The sequence below is a fragment of the Typopeltis vanoorti genome, chromosome 15, assembly GCF_054136105.1.
Source record: "Typopeltis vanoorti isolate ZY-2024b chromosome 15, IOZ_Tvanoo_1.0, whole genome shotgun sequence".
Lineage (NCBI taxonomy): Eukaryota > Metazoa > Arthropoda > Arachnida > Uropygi > Thelyphonidae > Typopeltis > Typopeltis vanoorti.
This window is the reverse complement of record NC_143563.1, coordinates 30257448-30280003: the sequence shown is the minus strand read 5'-3', so window position 1 is coordinate 30280003 and position 22556 is coordinate 30257448. Positions and strand designations below refer to the sequence as shown.

General features: G+C 35.7%; 1 protein-coding gene across 3 annotated transcripts in view; it reads right to left on the bottom strand.

Annotated features, from left to right (window-relative positions):
• The window catches only part of poe (E3 ubiquitin-protein ligase-like protein poe), an 801929-nt gene that overhangs the window by 763987 nt on the left and 15386 nt on the right, over positions 1 to 22556 (bottom strand). For all 3 annotated transcript variants that reach the window (XM_090405892.1, XM_090405894.1, XM_090405895.1), the window contains exon 2: positions 1152 to 1339. In XM_090405892.1, coding sequence (XP_090262018.1) covers positions 1152 to 1339 — 188 coding nt within the window. The remainder of the gene's footprint in view (positions 1 to 1151; positions 1340 to 22556) is intronic.

Genomic DNA, 22556 nt, shown 5'->3' with positions numbered 1-22556 from the left:
ACCCCTTCTTTTCCTTGAATGTCATTGCCTGAATGTAACATTTTGTATTTATTGCTCAGAAAGATCTCACCAGTTTTTGTCTTTTTTGTTTCAGTCACCCCTATTATGTCGATCTGGTACTTATCTAATTCCTCAGCTAGCTCCATTTCTTTGTCATTCAGGCTTCTTACGTTGATAGTACCGATCTTTAACTCTGGTGATGTTGGGTTGGGGTTTGTTTTAAGATTTGTTCCAGTAGCTGACTTTTTGCTGTTCGCCCTGGTTCCCTAGCGAAAACAACGGGGGGCTTGTTTAACCAGGCGACGCCCCAGCCAGCATGAAATTTTTTCATGTTGTACCGTCATTTTTTTTATTTTGGTTTAACCAATAAGAATACAATTTGGTCGGCTAAATCCCAAATTGCCAGCCCATCCTCGTCCGTTCAGCATCCAAGTAGATACCCAACAGGGTGCACCACGAGAAGGTGAGGATTGGACATTAGGTCCGAAGCCCTGGTTGGTTCTCCGCATTCCTTTAAAGGCTATGTGGAGGTCTCCTCTCAGTTAAACAGCTTTGATCCTTAAGCACCCCAGATAAAGAATTTATATGTTGTAAAAGTGAGGGGTGGGGTCATAAACGAGCAGTCATAAGGCAGAGGTCTATGTGTTAAACATCAGCATCTTCCTTATATACAATTTGCATCAGCAAAGAAATATAGCAATATTTATAATCAAGAACAAATAATAACGCTAATCTCACATATAGTCATACAAACTGTCTAACACTGTTAACTTTAATTCTTTATAAATACTGATATTTTCATTTTTCATTTATGAAATTCTGTTTGCCAGTGATTTAGTGCAGGGGATTTAGTAAAAGAATAATGATTTGGAGAAAATTTGCCAAGGTAGCATTTTTTATATTCATCTTTGAATTCAATACTGAGAAATATAGAGCAAAAGGGGGGGGGGATTCAAATTCGCTTTCAAGTGCTGGTATAATTTTTGCTTCAATTTTACAATATTGTATACATCAACTATTTTCATATCTTAAAAACTGGAATAATCAACTGTGTAAATTTGTTTTAATGTTCTCACTTTGTTTGTATTCAAATTTTATAAAACCTACTTAAACTAAATAATAAAAATATTAATAACATGAAAACAGCATACATTTTCATAATATTCTGTTTAAGCAATGACTGATCCTTCACTTTAGCTGGTGTTTGATCAGGAGTTGCTTTACCACGTGATGATTGCTCTTTTACTTTTTCTCCCAAGCTTGCAGGATTAAGGTTTATTATATATTGTAAGCCACTAAACAATAGCCAGGAACCAATCATATGAAGATTCTGAAGATTCTACAAAATAAAAACAAACATTGGAGGATAAGCTGGATGCTAGAGCAGGGTGCCATCTAATTTACATAATATTGAAAATATTATGAATTTTATGTATAATATTTCTCTCTTTCCATATAAAATATTATGTAAAAAGAGAGAGAAATTAAACAGACATTATGCTTTACATTTAGTTCAGTATTTCTCAGAGATCCCAAAACTACTTAAAATTAGCTGCTAAATCATTAAAAAATTACATTTTAAGAATATCTGCATTTAGCAATCTCTTATGGCAATATTCTAAGAGAAAAGAACAATTTAAATAAAAGATCAAAAAATGCAATCAATATTTTTAGCATTAGAACTTTTTTACTAGTTTATAAGACAGATGCAAGAAAGAAAGAAAACACTGAAATTCTCAGTATTTATCAATGAATAAAACTTTTTTGAATTTTTAATTTAAATTAGTTTAATCTTTACTTGCATTCCACTTTAGACACGGTTCTTTACTGGCCAGTTAAGAGCAGCCAAGGCATTGAATAAAAAAAAAATCCTTCGACAACTGTTGATATCTAAAACAACCAAACTTTCAGCCTTCAGATATCCTATAAATACAAAGAACTGACAAGAACTTCTAACCCACTGTCCAATACACTTCTATAGTGCTGCCTATTCTTAAGATATATTCACCTAGATATGAATGAGACAGAATGACCATCTGTGATTCAAATTACTATATACGTCTGTTATAGCTAACACTAATCAAAATCCTGTAGGCTGGGCCACTGCATGAACTGTTCTCCAAAGCATGCACTGTTCTCATAACAAAACTAGGATGAACAATGAACACCTAATAAAATGACCTTAATTTCAATAACATAAGAAGTGAATGTAATAGATATATTAAACGTGTTACGTCATTGATTTTTTTTCTTATAAACTATACTTCTATTATTCCCTTTTATGCCAACTAAGAACGAGATCTCTAGTCTATCTCTCTGGGATCATTTCCTTTTCGAACTCTGACAAAATTTATTTGTGTGAGCTGCACCAGTCGGAGTTCTAGGACAGAAGAATCCTTGCCTCAGAGAAACCTCCCAAAGTTCTAGAGCTACCTAATCTTGCTAAAAGTTTAAAGCATCTGTAGAAGTTTGCAGTCATGGCCTTATTACTCTAAAATTTCCTTATCTTCCCCGTATGCACAGGTTCAAACTTTTCCTCTTCTTTGGAGCATCAATCCGAAAATTGGTAAATATAGCAGCACATCACAACATCCTGTCTTGTGACTTCCTTTTTATCTCTTCATAACTTTTAGCGCCAGTTAGCATCATTATGTTATTTATATATGAAATGCTTGGTCTGCCTCGTGGCCTCTTTCCTTCTACAGTCCCCTCCATTATTTCTGTAATCAGTCCCCCATGCCGCAAATGGTGTTCAATCAGGCTTTTTCTTCTCTTATTCATGTGTTTTATTAATGACCGCTCTTCATGAACTATATTCAGAACTTCTTCATTACTTTCCTTTTCTGTCCAACTAATTTTCAGCATCTTTCTCCAGCACCAAATTTCAAATGCCTCCAACTTTTTCATGTCTTGTTTTGTTAGAGTCTAGGCTTCACAACCATATAAAGCAATGCTCCAGATGTATGTTTTCACTAGCCTTTTTTTTTGAGCTGGATGCTAAGTCCTTTACTGGTAAAAATGTTTCTTCTGTTATAGAATGCTTTTTTGGCTAGGATTATTCGTGCTTTAATATCTGATTGGTTTCTTCCATCTTCTGTGATAAGACTTCCAAGATATTTCCAAGAGGATACCTGTTGTAGTAGGTTATTATTTATTTCCAGGTTTATTTTCATTGGATTTGCTTTACTTGTAATTAATAATTTTGTTTTCTTATAATTAATTTTTAGGCTGTACTGTGTGAAGATTTCTTCCATCTTTGTTAGGGTGGCTTTCAGTTTGTTTTCGTTATCAGCTAAAACTGCTATATCATCCGCAAACCGTAGCCAGTTACTATCAATTCCATTTATCATAGTTCCGGTTTCTATTAGTTCTTTCGGTTTATTTATTGCATCTTCAATGTACAGATTAAACAATATGGGTGAAAGAGAGCACCCCTGTCTTACACCTCTACGTATTTTTGCTATTGCGGTTTTTGTTGTATTGCTGGCTGCTTCTATTAGGGATTCTTGATGCTTGTAAAGATTAAATATGAGCCTTCTATCTCTCCAATCTACCTTTATTGTTTTTAGGAGGTGAAACATTTAATTCCAGTCAATACTATCGAAGGCTTTCTCCAAGTCAAGAAAGACTATCAGAGTATTTTGATTCTTCTCCATAGCAAAACATGTTTATTAAGAATCTAAAGAGTTTACAAATAGTTTAAACATATCAAAAGCATATCACATCATCATTACTAAATCAATTAGCAAACAATGAAAGAACACTAATTAATGAACATACAACTCATATCCTTAGGTTAAATAAATAAATACACACTTAGCATAAAATACAAGTTCATAATTCCAAACTTCAATTGCCAACATAGGCTCCTCCACATTAATTAGGTCTCACACAAAATCTTAAATCTTCAGACTACCAGTCCAATGGAACTAACAAATCACTAAGCACATTAGTCACTCAAAAGTTCTCTAAATAATTGTCCATCTTCCTTTCCAACTAAATTCTTGTTCACTCTTTTCCTCTAAGGTTAATTGTTAATTGAATAAGAAATTTCTGTACGTTACAACTGCCACTTGAGGTTACCGTTGTCCCTTTCATCCATCCTTTGTCCTTAGATACCTTTCTGCTTCAGCAGGTCATGTCCACATGGAGGTCACATTGCTCTTAACGTATAGCCATTTTCTGCATTTTGCTGGGCAAATGCTCGTCTCGCTGGTCACTGTCGTTAGTCTGACTGCCTTTCCAGAGGGAACCTTCCGCTATCTCATTCCGTAAAAAACCTTTACCGATGGCCCGAATTGGTGGATGCCATCATCTTGCGTACAGCTCGTTCCGATACTAGTCAGTCAACAATGGGGAAAGGCCTGCCGTCGATCATCGTGGAGCTTCCTTCCACCGGTCAGCATTGTAGCTCCGAATGAGAACAGGAACAGAAAAAATGGGGTTTTGAAACCTGCGCAAACCCGCATTTATTCTCCTTTGTCGTGCTCTCTTTTGGTTACAGAAATTTCTCATGGTGCCTTCCTATTCACCCTCACGTTATCATGTCACAATTTTTCTCCTTGAAGAGCACTCTTTTCGTAGAACGCGAGTTCGATTCGCTTTCCACGAATGCTTTCGCCTTGGGCGTTACGCTATCATAGGTAACTTGCACGCAACCTTTGGGCCTTTGTTAACATTTTGACATACATTTTGCATAGCATTTATTTTAATCACTAATGCTTTTAAACAATAAAATTCCTATTTAGACAGACAAATTTATCCTCCTTGTTACTTCCTTTAAAGTAATTCAAATATGTTCTCTTTTTACAATTTCTTTTCTTCACTAATAGTACAAGTATTTCTTGATCAGTACTGTATTCTTGTTAAATCTTGAATGAATGATCCTTTTGATGAAAAGGTCCTCATTCAAGATCTAACAAATGGAAAAGAAATGAAGCTATCAGAAAAACTACAATAAAAAACAAAACATTGATATTAATGGTATGACAATAAACTAAAACATTCTATAAATTAATTACAAGAATATGAATATGACTCAGACTATAAGGATCAGAAAAAGGAAATACAGGCAGTAACTACAATTTTGAAATTCTTTTGCAACTATTTAGTTATCTACATAAACTTAAGAAATTTTGTTTGCAAAAAAAACCTGTATGGCATAAATAGAACTACACAGAAAATGAGATATCCAGGCCACCAATAAGCTTGGTGAAGGGCAACATATAGCATCACCAAACTAAATAAATAAATACCACTTGTGCAAGATGAGAAATGTTCCACAGAAGGGATTCTAGCAACACCAACCATACCTCCAGGCAAGAATTGCCACTTTAAAAGGATACCTGGAGTGCTTACAGATCAAAGTGGTATAACTGAGAGGAGACCTAAGCATAGCCTTTAAAAGGAATGCGGAGAACGGACCAGGGCTACTGACCTAACGTCCAATCCTCACCTTCTCGTGGTGCACCCTGTTAAATATCTACCTGGATACTGAATGAACGAGGATGGGCTGGCAATTTGGGATTTAGCCGATCAAAATGTATTCATATTAGCTTAAAACACAAATAAAATGATGGTACAACATGACAGAATTTCATGCCAGCTGGGGCATTGCCTGGTTAAACAAGGACCCCATTGAGTTCACAACGGAACCAGGGCAAATAGTGAAAAGTCAGCTACTGGAACAAATTCTGATACACACCCCAACTCAACATCACCAGAGGTCAAGATCAGTACTATCAGCATATCCAATTATACAAGTACTATCAGCACTTATCCAATTCCTCAGCCAACTCCATTTCTTTGCCTGAATGGCAAAGAAATGGAGTTGGCTGAGGAATTGGATAAGTACAAAATTGACATAATAGGGATGGCTGAAACAAAAAAGATAAAAACTGGTAAGATATTTCTAAGTGATAAATACAAAATGTTATGATTAACACATACTATTTGGATTACAAGACCATAGGTTTTAATAGACATATATACAAAAACGTCTACCTACTAGTTTCGCTAGCTGTAACTGATTAGCTTTGTCAAGACGAGAAGGTAAAAAAACTATTAAATGCAAAAAAAGGATGCAGAAACGGTTAACAACAGTCAGACAAAATTGGAAAGGTTCGATTGACATGATGCGCATGAAGCATGAGGAGTCAGTGATTTTTACAAAGTCGCATTACATAATTTTTGGCGTAATGTAGCTCCACTAAACTTAACGAGTTAAACAGATTTTTCCACATATCCTTTAATATTATCCCTTGGTTAAGGGGTTATATTAAAGGATATAACCCCTTATATATAAGGATCTAACCATGAAGAACCACAATGAGACCAATCTTCTGATTCACAATATGGACGGATGGCTTCAGGAGTTAAAAAGAAAACAAAAATCTTTACATCCTATAATACCTCGCCTTTACGGTGCACCCAAAGTACACAAAGATGAAGTTCCACTCTGCCCAATGGCATATTCTCCCCAACATATCTACTAGCCAAACATCTCGCAAACCTATTAAAGGAACAAATCAGAAAATCGGATTCTTATATAAAACATTCTCAACACTTTGTTGAGAAACTTAAAAATGTCAATTTATCCAACACAGACATTTTGGCAAGTCTTGATGTTGCCTCTTTGTTTACTAACGTACCAGTTGAAGTCATGGAGATTATAAAAGAGCTTTTTCCAAATGATATCTCACAACTATTCCATCACTGTCTCAAGTCCAATTTCTTCAAAGTTAACAATATAGTTTATCGACAATTAGAAGGCTTGGCCATTGGCAGCTCCCTGTCACCACCATGTGCGGACTTGTTCATGGAGAAATTGGAAAATGACAAAAATTACCCAAAACCATCAGTTTGGTGGAGATATGTCGACAATGTGTTCATTATCTGGAAGGACAAAAGTAGACAGTTTACATGAGTTCCTCCAAAAAAGTAACTCTTTCCATCATAAAATGAAATTTACATTAGAATTGGAAAACAATCGTCAACTACCCTTTTTAGATGTACTAGTTAAAAGAAAAGAGAATGAACATATCAAACTTACAATATATAGAAAACCCACAGATACTGGACGGTATCTTCATTATTCTGCTATTCATCACCATACACAGAAATCCAGCATCATACATATGCTAAGAAACAGAACCCAAAATATAGTCACAGAAGAAGGACGTATGTACAGAACTTTCCCTTTCCCAACTACATTGGTGGAACTGTACTCCAGGAAATTGATGAGGCGAGAGATTTAGGAGTGTTGGTGGATAAGGAGTTGAAGTTTAGGGGACACACTGCAAAAATGGCCAAATCAGCTCATCAAACCACTTGGTTGCTGAAGAATACTTTGACGAGCAGAGACAAGCAAGTTATTGTTCCTCTGTATCGAGCCTTGATATGACCCCCTCTCGACTACTGTGCCCAGATTTGGTCACCTAGGTTTCTTCTTGATAGGGAGGAGGTTGAGATGATCCAGAGGCAAGTGACCAAGATGATAGCAGGTCTGTGGAATGAACCTTATGAGAACAGGTTGAGGATTTGTGGATTGCAAAAATTGGTTGAAAGGCAGAGGAGGGGGAGATATGATTGAGACATTCAAATTACTGAAGAGTTTCTATAAAATTAATTCAGAAGATATTTTTGAGAACAGGGCTGGTTGTGGGAGGACTAGGGGACATCCATGGAAGCTGGACAAAAGTGTGGTTAGCAAGGGTGTTAGAGCTGGGTTCTTTACTTTTAGAGTGGTGAATGAGTTTAAGGCGAAGTATGATGGATACTGTATGAATGTAGAATAGTTGTGATGAACATGATTTGGGGCCTCCCTCGATGAGTCTAAGGACTCCCTGGAGTTGCCCGTAATAATAATAATAATAATAATATATCTAAATCCCTATCACAGAAAGGTTATCCTCAAAACATAATAAAATTCTCTACAGTAACAACCTCCAACAACAACATATAACAACTCAGTACGCTTCATCCATCGTCTTACCCTATGTTGGCTCAGTCTCAACAAAAATAGCCAGAATTATGAAGCCTTATAACATCAGAGTTGTTTTTAAACCGATGAGTATCACTAGACAATGTTTACGATCCCCTAAAGACAACGTAGCTTTCTTCAAATATGGGGGTGTTTATAGCATACCATGCACATGTGGACTATCCTACATAGGCCAAACTTCGAGAAGCCTAGAAATTAGAAAGAGGGAACATGTAGGAGATGTCAATCACAACAGAACAGACACCTGAGGTTTGGCACATCATTTCTCAACTTAAAATCATGCAACAGATTGGGATGACAGCTCCATGCCATATATAGAAGAGGATTACAGTTGTCGAACTTTTAAAGAAGCTGCAGTAGTCCTACGAACAGGATGTAACCTTAATCGTATAACCCCTTGGTTATACGATTAAGGTTACATCCTGTTCGTAGGACTACTGTAGCATAACCAAGGGGTTATATTAAAGGATATGTGGAAAAATCTGATTAACTCATTAAGTTTAGCAGCGCTACATTACACCAAAAATTATGTAATGTGACTTTTGTAAAAATGACTGACTCCTCACGCTTCATGTATATCATATCACGTAAACCTTTCCAATTTTGTCTAACTGTTGTTAACCGTTTCTGCATTCTTTTTTTGCTTTTACTAGTAGTTTTTTTACCTTCTCGTCTAGACAAAGCTGGTCAGTTACAGCTAGCAAAACAAGTAGACATTTTTGTATAAATGTGTATTAAAACCTATAGTCTTGTAATCCCAATAGTATGTGTTAAAATTAAAAAAAAGACCAAATATAATTTCCATCATACAAAATGTTATATTCAGGCAATAACAATCAGTGAAAAGGAGTAGCTGTAGCATTCACAACTAAATATGAGACTAATCTTCTTAAAGTAGAACCTTCTGTGGAACCATAGGTACCACAGAAGGTTCTACTACGGTAGAAGTGGAATAATTTTTTAAGGATTTAGAGAACGCAACTGACACAACAAAAAAAGAAAAGTTGGTAATTGTCAACATCATGATCATCAAATTCCTGACATGCACCCTCACATGCACCCTCACAAGGGGGGTACAGGAGTACACCCCTTGTGAGGGTGCATGTCAGGAATTTGATGATCATGATGTTGACAATTACCAACTTTTCTTTTTTTGTTGTGTCAGTTGCGTTCTCTAAATCCTTAAAAAATTATTCCACTTCTACCGTAGTAGAACCTTCTGTGGTACCTATGGTTCCACAGAAGGTTCTACTTTAAGAAGATTAGTCTCATATTTAGTTGTGAATGCTACAGCTACTCCTTTTCACTGATTGTTATTGCCTGAATATAACATTTTGTATGATGGAAATTATATTTGGTCTTTTTTTTAATTTTAACACATACTATTGGGATTACAAGACTATAGGTTTTAATACACATTTATACAAAAATGTCTACTTGTTTTGCTAGCTGTAACTGACCAGCTTTGTCTAGACGAGAAGGTAAAAAAACTACTAGTAAAAGCAAAAAAAGAATGCAGAAACGGTTAACAACAGTTAGACAAAATTGGAAAGGTTTACGTGATATGATATACATGAAGCGTGAGGAGTCAGTCATTTTTACAAAAGTCACATTACATAATTTTTGGTGTAATGTAGCGCTGCTAAACTTAATGAGTTAATCAGATTTTTCCACATATCCTTTAATATAACCCCTTGGTTATGCTACAGTAGTCCTACGAACAGGATGTAACCTTAACCTTAATGACAGTACTACATGAAAAATTTACATCATTACTAACTTCCTATCTACAAATTTCCTCCAAATCAGTCCGTTACTTGTCAAGATTCCAACATTGTCAGATCTTATATTTCTATCATCTAAGGCACTTTGTACTGTATCAATCCACCTATATCTTGGTCTTCCTCTTCGTCGTTTTCCTGCCAACCTGGAAGACAACACTTGTTTTGCTAATCTTTCCTCGCCCATTCTGTTTAAGTGACCATACCACCTGAGATTAGCTCTGCTAACGCATTCCTGGATGCTGACAATGTCAAGTTCTTTTCTAATATCCTCGTATTTTATATATGATATTGCCATCGATGCCATCTGTTCACGCCTCTAATCTTTCTCAGGACTCTCATATCTGCGGTCTCTAGTCTTTGGTCAAGTGTTTTACTTCTGACCCAGCTCTCAGATCCATAAGTTAAAACTGGTTTGAACAATGTCTTGTATACAGCTAATTTAGTGTTCCCACTAATTTCTCTCTTATTCCATATGAATTTATTCAATTGACTTCCTAGCATACCAGCTTTGTTGATTCTGTTGTCTATTTCCATATTTAATTTACCATCTTCACTAAAAATCATGCCTAAGTAGCTGAAATGTTTTACTTGTTCCACAGGTTCCCCGTTCACAACACAATTGACATTTTCAACAAATCTACCTATTTTCATTGTCTTTGTCTTTTTAATGCTGACCTTCACACCATATCTATTACAACAGCTATTCAATTTAGTCAGGGAATCTTGCAAACTTGTAGCGGATTTATTTAGAAGTATAACATCGTCCACATAAAGCAAAGAGCTGACATTAACATCTCCAATTCTGATATCATATTTAGTACCACTTTCCTTCATAATGCGATCCATATAGATAATGAATAACAGAGTGGATAATGTACATCCTTGTCTCATACCAGATTTAACATTAAACCATCTCCCTGTACTTCTTTCAATTCTAACTGCTGACTTACAACTCAAATAAAGACAAACTATTGCCATTTATATTCCCATGATTACTCAACTATTTGTCATAAAGTGAAAATCTGATCCTGACAGCTCTATTTGGCCTGAATCCAGCTTGTTCTTCACCAAGCTTTTCCTCCACAATTCTTCTCAGCCATTTCTTAAGTATACTTGCATAGATCTTGCATATAACACTCAGTAGGGAAATGCCTCTGTAATTCTCACATTCAGTTTTCTTTCCCTTTTTATATATGGGTATTATTAGAGCTCTACTCCAATCATCAGGAATTCATCCCTCTGTAAAGGGTTTCTGAACTATGCTGTGCAGCCAATGTAAGACTTTTATACCACCATACTTCAGCATGTCAGGTCAAATATCATCTACTCCTGCTGCCTTTCCACATTTCAAGCCTTTGACGGCTTTTTCTACTTCAAGTATGTATTATTCCTGACTGCATACCTGATCAGTGTTTTTTACCACTGTGCTGTCATCATTGCATGTTACATTTAGCAGTTTTTCAAAGTAATTACTCCATACCTCAAGGATATCTTTTTCTCCTGTTTTCATGTCACCTTTACCATTCTAACTCCTTTTACAGCACTCTTTCCTCCATTTCTAAGCTTCTTCAACAACCTCCAGAATATCTTACCAACTTCTTGATATTTATTTTCTATGTTCTTGCCAAAGTCCTCCCATGACTTTTGTTTGGCTAGTTTTACACAGTGTTTAACATTCTTACATTTGTCTCTGTATTCTCTAAGAGCAAAAGCTGACATATTTGCCAGAAACTTTTGATATGCTTTCTTCTTTTCCTTCAGTCTCTTTAACTTCCAGTGCTACCATGGAGTTCTGATTTTTCTATCCTTGCAAACAACCTCACCACATGCCTCTCTGGCTGAATCAATCAGGTTTTTCTTCAAAGCTTGCCACTGAATCTCCAAGGTTTGGTTCCTGTTCTCAAACTCTCTCATTTTTTCTTGAATAATGTTTGTATATTTTAGTCTACAGTTCACATCTGAGAGCTGCTCAACTTTTATTCGTTTTAAAACTTTCTTACATGTTCTTGTTTTCAATATGAAATTCAATTTTATCCTGTTTAAGACTAAATGGTGATCACTTCCAATTTCAAATCCTCTGTACACACTGGTATCCTGCACCAGGGAGAAACATCACTATCAATAATAACATAGTCAATGAGACTTTTTCTTATTCCTTGCTTCTTCTCTCCATGTGAAATTCTGCACATTTTTATGTTGGAACATAGTGTTAGTAATAACCAGTCCATGTCCTGAGCAGAAATCCAACAGGTATTTGCCATTATTATTAGCTTTGTTCTTTTCTCCAAATTTTCCCAAAATATTTTTGTATGTGTGAGAATCATTTCCTATTCTGATATTTAGATCCCCAACAAGGATCAACTTTTCATTTTTCATTGTGTCAATTGCTTTTTCTAAAGCATCAAAAAATTCCTCCACTTCTACCTTAGTAGAACCTTCTGTGGGACCAGGCACAAATAAGTCTCACTGTGCAATTCCCCATTCTGATATTAGCCCACATCATTCTACTTAAGACCGCCTGCCATTCAAGAAGATTAGCCTCGTATTTTGTGTTGAATACTATGGTTACTCCTTCTTTTTCTTGATTGTCATTTCCTGAATATAACACTTTGTATTTATTGCTCAGAAAGATCTCACTAGTTTTTGTCTTTTTTTTTCAGTCACCCCTATTATGTCGATCTGATACTTATCTAATTCCTCAGCTAGCTCCATTTCTTTGCCATTCAGACTTCTTATGTTGATAGTACCGATCTTCAATTCTTGTGATATTGAGTTGGGGTGTGTTTTAGGATTTGTTCCAGTAGATGACTTTTCGCTGTTCGCACTGGTTCCCTGGCGAAAACAATGGGGTCATTGTTTAACCGGGCGACGCCCAAACCGGCATGAAATTTTGTCATGTTGTACCATCATTTTTTTAAATATTTGGTTTAACCAATAAGAATACAATTTGGTCGGCTAAATCACAAATTGCCAGCCCATCCTCGTTCGTTCAGTATCCAGGTAGATACCCAACAGGGTGCACCACAAGAAGGTGAGGATTGGACATTAGGACAGAAGCCCTGGTCGGTTCTCCACATTCCTTTAAAGGCTATGTGGAGATCTCCTCTCAGTTATACAGCTTTGACCTTAAAGCACCCCATTGATAATTGTTGGGAATCTAAATAGTAAAGAAGAAACTGTCAGACACAAAAATATTTTGGAAAAATGGAGAAAAGAGCATAAGCTAATAATAATGGCAAATACCTGTTGGATTTCTGCTCGACACATGGACTAGTTATTACTAACAGAATGCTTCAACATAAAAATGTGCACAAATTTGCATGGGGAGAAGAGGCAAGGAACAAGAAAAGTTTCATTAACCATGTCATTGTTGATAGTGATGTTTTCTCCCTGGTGCAGGACACTAGAGTGTACAGAGGATTTGAAATTGGAAGTGTTTACCATTTAGTCTTGAGCAGGATAAAATTGAATTTCATATTGAAAAGAATGACATGTAAGAAAGTTTAAAGTTTAAAACAAATAAAAGTGGAGCAGCTCTCAGATGTGAACTGTAGACTAAAATACACAAAGAAAAAAATGAGAGTTTGAGAACAGGAACCAAACCTTGTTGATTCAGTGGCAAGCCCTGAAGAAAACACTGATTGATTCAGCCAGAGAGATATGAGGTGAGGTTGTCTGAAAGGATAGAAAAATTAGAACTTCATGCTGGACACAGGAAGTTAAAAAGGCACTGAAGGAAAATAAGAAAGCATATAGAAAGTTCCTGGCAAATAAGTCAGCTTTTGCTCTTAGAGAGTACAGAGACAAATGTAAGAAAGCTAAACACTGTATAAAACTAGCTAAATAAAAGTCATGGGAAGACTTTGGCAAGAACATAGAAAATAAATATCAGGAAGGTGGCAAAATATTTTGGAGGCCGTTGAAAAAGCTCAGAAATGAAAAAGGAATTAGACATGATAAAAGTGACATGAAAACTGAAGAAAAAGATATCCTTGATGCATGGAGTAATTCAGAAAATTGCTAAATTAAACAAGCAGTGAAATCATGATGGTAGAATACTCCCAAAAGGAATGCAGTCAGGAATACATATCCATAGTTGATGTAGAAAAAAAAACATCAAAAAGCATGAAATGTGGAAAGGCAGAAGGAGTAGATGATATTTGACTAGAAATGCTCAACTATGGAGGTATAAAAGTAAAAGTCTTGCAGTGGCTACACTACATATTTCAGAGGGCCTGGACAAAGGGATGAATGTGATTGGAGTAAGCTCTCATAGTATCCTTATACAAAAGGGAAAATAAAACTGAATGTAAGAATTATAGAAATATTTCCCTAATGAGTGTTCCTGGTAAGATTTATGCAAGTATATTTGAGAAATGGTTGAGGATTGTGTAAGGGAAGCATGTTGAAGTACAAGCTGGATTCAGGCTAAACAGAGACTGTCATGTTCAGATTTTCAATTTATGACAAATAGTTGAGAAATCCTGGGAATATAAAAAAGATCTGTATTTAAGTTTTGTAGGCCTGAAAAATGGATATATGGATGGACATTCTAACAAGCACACAATGGCTCAATACTTGTGCACAGCAGGGGAAGCTAGGCCTCCCAGGTCTTAAACCAGCAAAATCTTTGTACATTCATTGGGACATGGAATATGAGAACCTTTCTAAAAATTGGAGACCTGCAAAAGGCATATGACAAGGTGCCAAGAGGAAAGCCATTCAAAACGCTACAGTTATATGGTGTCAATAGGGTATTATATCAAACAATATGTAGTTGTAAGTAGCAGTTAGAATTGAAGGAAGTACAGGAAGATGGTTTGATATTAAATCTGGTGTCAGACAAGGATGTACATCATCCCCTCTGTTATTCATTATCTATATGGATCACATTATGAAGGAAAGCAGTATTAAACCTGATATCAAAATTGGAGATGTTAAACTCAGCTCTTTACTTCATGCAGATGATGTTATACTTTTAAATAAATCCAGTACAAATCTGCAAGATTCCCTGACTAAATTGAATAACTGTCATAATGAATTTGGTATTAAAATCAACAATAACAAGACAAAGATAATGAAAATAGTAGAAGCACTAAAAATATCAACTGCATTGTGAATGGAGAAAGTAAAACAAGTAAAACATTGCAGCTACTCATGCACAAATTTTAGTGAAGACAGCAATTTTAACTTTTGGATCTGAGAAATGAGTTAGAAATAAAACACTTGATAAAAGGCTAGAGACCAAGATATGAGAATCCTGAGAAAGATTAGGGGCATGAACAGATGGCATCAATGGCAATATCAAATTAAAAATGAGGATATTAGGAAAGAACTTGACATTGTTAACATCCAGGTATGTGTTAGCAGAGCTAATCTCAGGTGGTATGGTCATTTAAACAGAATGAGAGAGGAAAGTTAAGAAAAATAAGTGTTCTCTGCCAGGATAGCAGGAAAAAGAGCCAGAAGAAGATCAAGATACAGGTGGATTGATGCAGTAAAAAGTGCATCAGAAGATAGAAATATAAGATCTGATAATGTTAGAGTCTTGACAGATAACAGACTGATTTGGAGGAAAATTGTTGATAGGAAGTTAGTAATAATGTAAGTTCTTCATGCAGTACACCCCTGTGAGGGTTAAGAATTTGATGATGAAAGGATACCTTCACTAGTTGTAGGAAAAACCTTCACTAGCTGCAGAAAATGACAATTAGATCCTCTAGTGGTAAAAAAAATTATTTTGTGAAACAAATTTTTTTTTACCACTTCAGGGCTTTAAGGGCTTTCAGTTTGTCCACTACTTTTCTTCTAACATACAGTGCAGATGACAGCCTTCATGGGCATGCTGTTAACTAGTGCTCCTCCAATCAAAGAGTTTCAATGATACTGCCAGATAACACATAGGTCCTACCCTGATGATGCATCAGAAACCTCTTCCTGATCAGCTAGAAAATAATCCTGTTACCAGTTACTCTTCTAGACTGTGCCTGAAGTAAGTCCAAATATAGAAACATGCAAGGGCATGCACTGTGAGGAGATGCAACATTCCTTATGTACATGTTCACTAGCAATTTACCCCAATACTATGTCTCATTACTCTGTCATTACCTGACAGCATGAGTCAAAGAAAGAGACAATGCAAAAATAATTGCTTCATAAATTTAAAAAAAAAATGAACAAAAAAAAAGGCTTCCCTTTACTGACATTCAAGGCCCACAAAGTTTATGTATACTACCACTTACATACATCAAAACTAGAACTGTTATTTCTAATGAAATCTTAAGTAATAGTCTCAATAACTACTGTTCAACTCAGTATCTAAATTACACTTTACATGTTCCTATTGTGAAAAGAGCAGTACATGTTCAATTTTTAAGTCCTGATATGCCATATCAAAGAATGCCAAACCTAACCCCCCCACCCCCTCTTTATGATCTGCTCTGGCTCAAATTTCCTTGCAGCACTGTTCACATTCATTTGTCATCTATACTGCTGCAGAGATAAAGTGACTGGGGGACTTCATCATTCACAATTTAAAGCTGCTCTCTAATGCCACTGATCAACCAGGAAGAGTCGTCATTTAGAATTACAGCCGAACTAAGTTTATGAGCAAATGTGCTGTATGCAAATTTTTGTGTGTGTGTGTGTGTGTGTGTGTGTATGTGTATAGAACACACACACACACACACACACACACACACACACACACACACACACACACAATGTAGAACAAACAGTTAAAGGAATGGAATACAAAGTACAGAACAGTCGGTGGATTACCAATTAAATTCAACACAATTTCTGGAACAAATCGAGGACGTTCAAATCAAGGAATCTGACTTGTTAGTCAATTTTGATATTGTTTCCCATTTTATCGATATTCCATTAGCTGACACTGTCAACTTACTATATGATGATTACCCTTAAGACATTGCAAAGATTTTTAAATTTGTTATACATTCAGGATATTTCAGCATATAATAAAATAAATACAAATAAGCAAATTATCGAACCTGATGATAAAAAAGGAAATCTTAGAATAGTTACTAGATAAATCTTACATGACTTCACATTCATGCTGAAAATTAAAGATTAGGTGTTATCGTTGTTATTACAATGGTTTTAGGCTAGTATATAGATCTACAGCTGATATTTGGGGTTAATTTTGCTCAACGTGCTCAGATTTTCTCCTAATAAACATGAAAATATGAATATATAGTCTAGAACACTTTTTAAAGTAGGCTTTCTGTCTGTCATTAATAGACGTCCTGAAACCTGAAGAAAGTGTTTTCTAAACAGTGAATTTAATTATAATGCTAAACTAAATTCTGCAATAAGTCATTAAAAGAAACTATTACAATAACAAAAAAAAAACAGGAGAGGAGGGGGGGATATAGATTTAATTATTCCAATTTCTTTCAAAAAAATTTTTTAAGACTGCTTAATGCATAAGTGACCTAATTTATTTTAAAAAAATAATGTGATATTCTGAATGAAAGTCATTACATACTTTATGTCTTTTATTTAGTTGAAAAAGTCTTTGACGTTTTTACATAAAATGGTTTTCCGGGATGTGGAGACAAAAGAGTAGATAAATATCATCATCAAATTCCTGCCATTTATTCTCAAGGATATGATAATACTACATGAAAAAAATTACCTCATTACTAACTTCCTATCTACAATTTTCCTCCAAATCAGTCTGTTACTTGTCAAGACTCCAACATTATCAGATCTTATATTTCTATCATCTAAGGCACTTTGTACTCTATCAATCCACCTATATCTTGGTCTTCCTCTGGGTCGTTTTGCTGCCAACCTGGCAGAGAACACTTGTTTTGCTAATCTTTCTTCGTCCATTCTGTTAAAGTGACCATACCACCTGAGATTAGCTCTGCTAATGCATTCCTGGATGCTGACAATGTCAAGTTCTTTCCTAATATCTTCGTTTTTAATATCATATTGCCATTGATGCCATCTGTTCATGCCTATAATCTTTCTCAGGACTCTCATATCTGCGATTTCTAGTCTTTGGTCAAGTGTTTTACTTCTGACCCAGCTCTCAGATCCATAAGTTAAAACTGGTTTGAACACTGTCTTGTATACAGCTAATTTAGTGTTCTAACTAATTTCTCTCTTATTCCAAATGAATTTATTCAATTGAATTCCCACCATACCAGCTTTCTGACTCTGTTGTCTATTTCGATATTTAATTTACCATCTTCACTAAAAATCGTGCCTAAGTAGCTGAAATGTTTTACTTCTTCCACAGGTTCTCCATTCACAACACAGTTGACATTTTCAATGATTCTGCCTATTTTCATTGTCTTTGACTTTTTATTGCTGAGCTTCATACCATATCTATTACAACAGTTATTCAATTTAGTCAGAGAATCTTGCAGACTTGTAGTGGATTTATTTAGAAGTATAACATCATCCACATAAAGCAAAGAGCTGACATTAAAATCTCCAATTTTGATATCATGTTTAATACCACTTTCCTTCATAATGTGATCCATACAGATAATGAATAACAGAGGGGATAATGTACATTCTTGTCTCACACCAGATTTAATATTAAACCATCTTCCTGTACTTCCTTCAATTCTAACTGCTGACTTACAACTCAAATAAAGACTAAGTATTGCTTGATATAATGCTGCATTGACACCATATAACTGTAGCGTATTGAATAGCTTCTCTCTTGAACCTTGTCATATGGATTTTCCAAATCGACAAAACTTAAACACAGATCTTTGTTATATTCCCTTGCTTTCTCGACTATTTGTCATAAAGTGAAGATCTGATCCTGACAGCCTCTATTTGGCCTGAATCCAGCTTGTTCTTCACCAAACCTTTCTTCCACAATTCTTCTCAACCATTTCTCAAATATACTTGCATAGATCTTGCCAGGAACACTCAGTAGGGAAATACCTCTGTAATTCTCACATTCAGTTTTATTTCCCTTTTTATATATGGATACTATGAGAGCTCTACTCCAATCATCTGGAATTCGTCCGTCTGTCCAGGCTTTCTGAACTATGCAGTGCAGCCACTGTAAGACTCTTATACCACCATACTTCAGCATTTCTGGTCGAATATCATCTACTCCTGCTGCCTTTCCACATTTCAAGCCTTTGATGGCTTTTTCTACTTCAAGTATGGATATGTATTCCTGACTACATACCTGGTCAGTGTTTTTTACCACTGTGCTATCACCGCTTGTTTCATTTAGCAGTTTTTCAAAGTAATTACTCCATACTTCAAGGATATCTTTTTCTCCCATTTTCATGTCACCTTTATCATCTCTAACTCCTTTTACAGCAGCACTCTTTCCTCCATTCTTAAGCTTCTTCAACAACCTCCAGAATATTTTGCAACCTTCTTGATATTTATTTCCTATATTTTGGCCAAAGTCCTCCCATGACTTTTGTTTCGCTAGTTTTACACAGTGTTTAGCATTCTTGCATTTGTCTCTGTATTTTTTAAGAGCACAAGCTGACTTATTTGACAGGAAGTTTTGATATGCTTTCTTCTTTTCCTTCACTGCCTCTTTAACTTCCTGTGGCCACCAGGGAGTTCTGATTTTTTTTATCCTTGCAGACAACCTCACCACATGCCTCTCTGGCAGAATCAATCAATGTTTTCTTCAGACTTTGCCACTGAATCTTCAAGGTTCGATTCCAGTTCTCAAACTCTTTCATTTTTTCTTCAATAATCTTTTTGTATTTTAGTCTATCTACAGTTCACATCTGAGAGCTGCTCAACTTTTATTCGCTTTAAAACTTTCTTACATGTTATTCTTTTCAATATGAAATTCAATTTTATCCTGCTCAAGACTAAATAGTGATCACTTCCAATTTCAAATCCTCTGTACACTCTGCTGTCCTGCACCAGGGAGAAAACATCACTATCAACAATAACATAGTCAATGAGACTTTTCTTATTCCTTGCCTCTTCTCTCCATGTGAATTTGTACACATTTTTATGTTGGAACATGGTGTTAGTAATAACCAGTCCATGTCCTGAGCAGAAATCCAACAGATATTTGCCATTATTATTAGCTTTGCTCTTTTCTCCAAATTTTCCCAAAATATTTTTGTATGTCTCACAATCATTTCCTACTCTGCTATTTAGACCCCCAACAAGGACCAACTTTTCATTTTTATTGTGTCAGTTGCTTTTTCTAAAGCCTCAAAAAATTCCTTCACTTCTACCTAAGTAGAACCTTCTGTGGAACCATAGGCACAAATAAGTCTGATTGTCAAGTTTCCCATTCTCATATTTGCCCACATTACTCTACTTGAGACTGACTGCCATTCAAGAAGATTAGCCTTGTATTTTGTTTTGAATACTATGGCTACTCCTTCTTTTCCTTGATTGTCATTGCCTGAATATAACATTTTGTATTTATTGCTCAGAAAGATCTCACCAGTTTTGGTCTTTTTTGTTTCAGTCACCCCTATTATGTTGATCTGATACTTATCTAATTCCTCAGCTAGCTCCATTTCTTTGTCATTCAGGCTTCTTACATTGATAGTATTATTGATATTTATTTCCTATATTCTTGCCAAAATCCTCCCATGACTTTTGTTTAGCTAGATTTACACAGTGTTTAGCTATCTTACATTTGTCTCTGTATTCTCTAAGAGCACAAGCTGACTTATTTGCCAGGAACTTTTGATATGCTTTCTTCTTTTCCTTCACTGCCTCTTTAACTTCTGTGTTTACCATGGAGTTCTAATTTTTCTATTCTTGCAGACAACTTCACCACATGCCTCTCTAGCTGAATCAATCAGGGCTTTCTTCAAGGCTTGCCACTGAATCTCCAAGGTTTGATTCCTGTTCTCAAACTCTTTCATTTTTTCTTCAATAACTTTTGTGTATTTTAGTCTACAGTTCATATCTGAGAGCTGCTCAACTTTTATTCGCTTTAAAACGTTCTTACATGTTATTCTTTTCAATATGAAATTCAATTTTATCCTGCTCAAGAATAAATAGTGATCACTTCCAATTTCAAATCCTCTGTACACTCTGGTGTCCTGCACCAGGGAGAAAACATCACTATCAACAATGACATAGTCAATGAGACTTTTCTTATTCCTTGCCTCTTCTCTTCATGTGAATTTGTGCACATTTTTATGTTGGAACATGGTGTTAGTAATAACCAGTCCATGTCCTGGGCAGAAATCCAACAGATATTTGCCATTATTATTAGCTTTGCTCTTTTCTCCAAATTTTCCCAATATATTTTTGTATGTCTCACAATCATTTCCTACTCTGCTATTTAGATCCCTAATAAGGACCAACTTTTCCTTTTTCATTGTGTCAGTTGCTTTTTCTAAAGCCTCAAAAAATTCTTCCACTTCTACTCTTAGTAGAACCTTCTGTGGGACCATAAGCACAAATAAGTCTCTTTGTCCAGTTCCCCATTCTAATATTTGCCCACATCACTCTACTTGAGACTACCTGCCATTGAAGAAGATTAGCCTTGTATTTTGTGTTGAATACTATGGCTACTCCTTCTTTTCCTTGATTGTTATTACCTTAATATAACATTTTGTATTTATTGCTCAGAAAGATCTCACCAGTTTTGGTCTTTTTTGTTTCAGTCTCTCCTATTATGTCGATCTGGTACTTATCTAATTCCTCAGCTAGCTCCATTTCTTTGCCATTCAGGATTCTTATTATGATGGTACTGATCTTTAACTTTAGTAATGTTGAGTTGGGGTGTGTTTTCAGATTTGTTCCAGTAGCTGACTTTTTGCTGTTTGCCCTGGTTCCCTGGCGAAAACAATGGGGGCCTTGTTTAACTGGGCGACGCCCAAACCGGCATGAAATTTTGTCATGTTGCACCATCATTTTTTTAAATTTTGGTTTAACCAATAAGAATACAATTTGGTTGGCTAAATCCCAAATTGCCAGCTCATCCTCGTTCGTTCAGTATCTGAGTAGATACCCAACAGGGTGCACCACAAGATGGAGAGGATTACAGGTAATCCTCACCTTCTTGTGGATAAATGCCTAAAATCGCGACAGGTCTTAACAGAACATTAAAAAAAAAGTTAAATCAGCTAACGCCTTTTTATTCCCACATAGGGAGTAGTCGAGGCCATTTTAGCCCTATCTAACTTTTTGGAGACTGAGTGGGCAGTTCAATCTTCACTGGTACCCAAACAGAGATAGCTGGCCCAAGGCTATCACTAATTAAGTGGCATGCAGTGAAGAGAGATGGCTCAACAAGTGCTGCCATCTCGTGGTCCCTAACACAATATATTTAATGTGTGAAATAATGTGGGTTCTATGCAATTTTCTTGAGCTTAACAGAACGTTCTCTTGTAAATTTTTGGTACACAATAAATACGTGGAATGACTGGATGTCATGAAGTAATTTGTTCGTTGATCTCTTTAGGCCAATTACAAAGACCTTTGAATTAGATTACTGGCTGTAGATACTCTATGAAGGATCACTCTTAATTGCTTATAAGTATTATCATTGCTAAGTAGTTCTCTTATGTTGTTTATGTATGTGTTCAAATCCAGAACTACAGTGTTATTTCCTTTATCTGCTTTCAGTACTAAAATGCTGTCACTGTTTTGAGGTCCCTCAGTACCTTGAATTCAGCATTAGAAATGCTGCTAGCAGACAGTTTGGAATTAATTAGAATGGTTTCCATTCTTATATATATATTATATCTGCAGAATCTCTTGAAATTTTGTGTAAGCATTCCTCTATATTTGCCATTATGTCAACTTTGGGAATGTGCTAG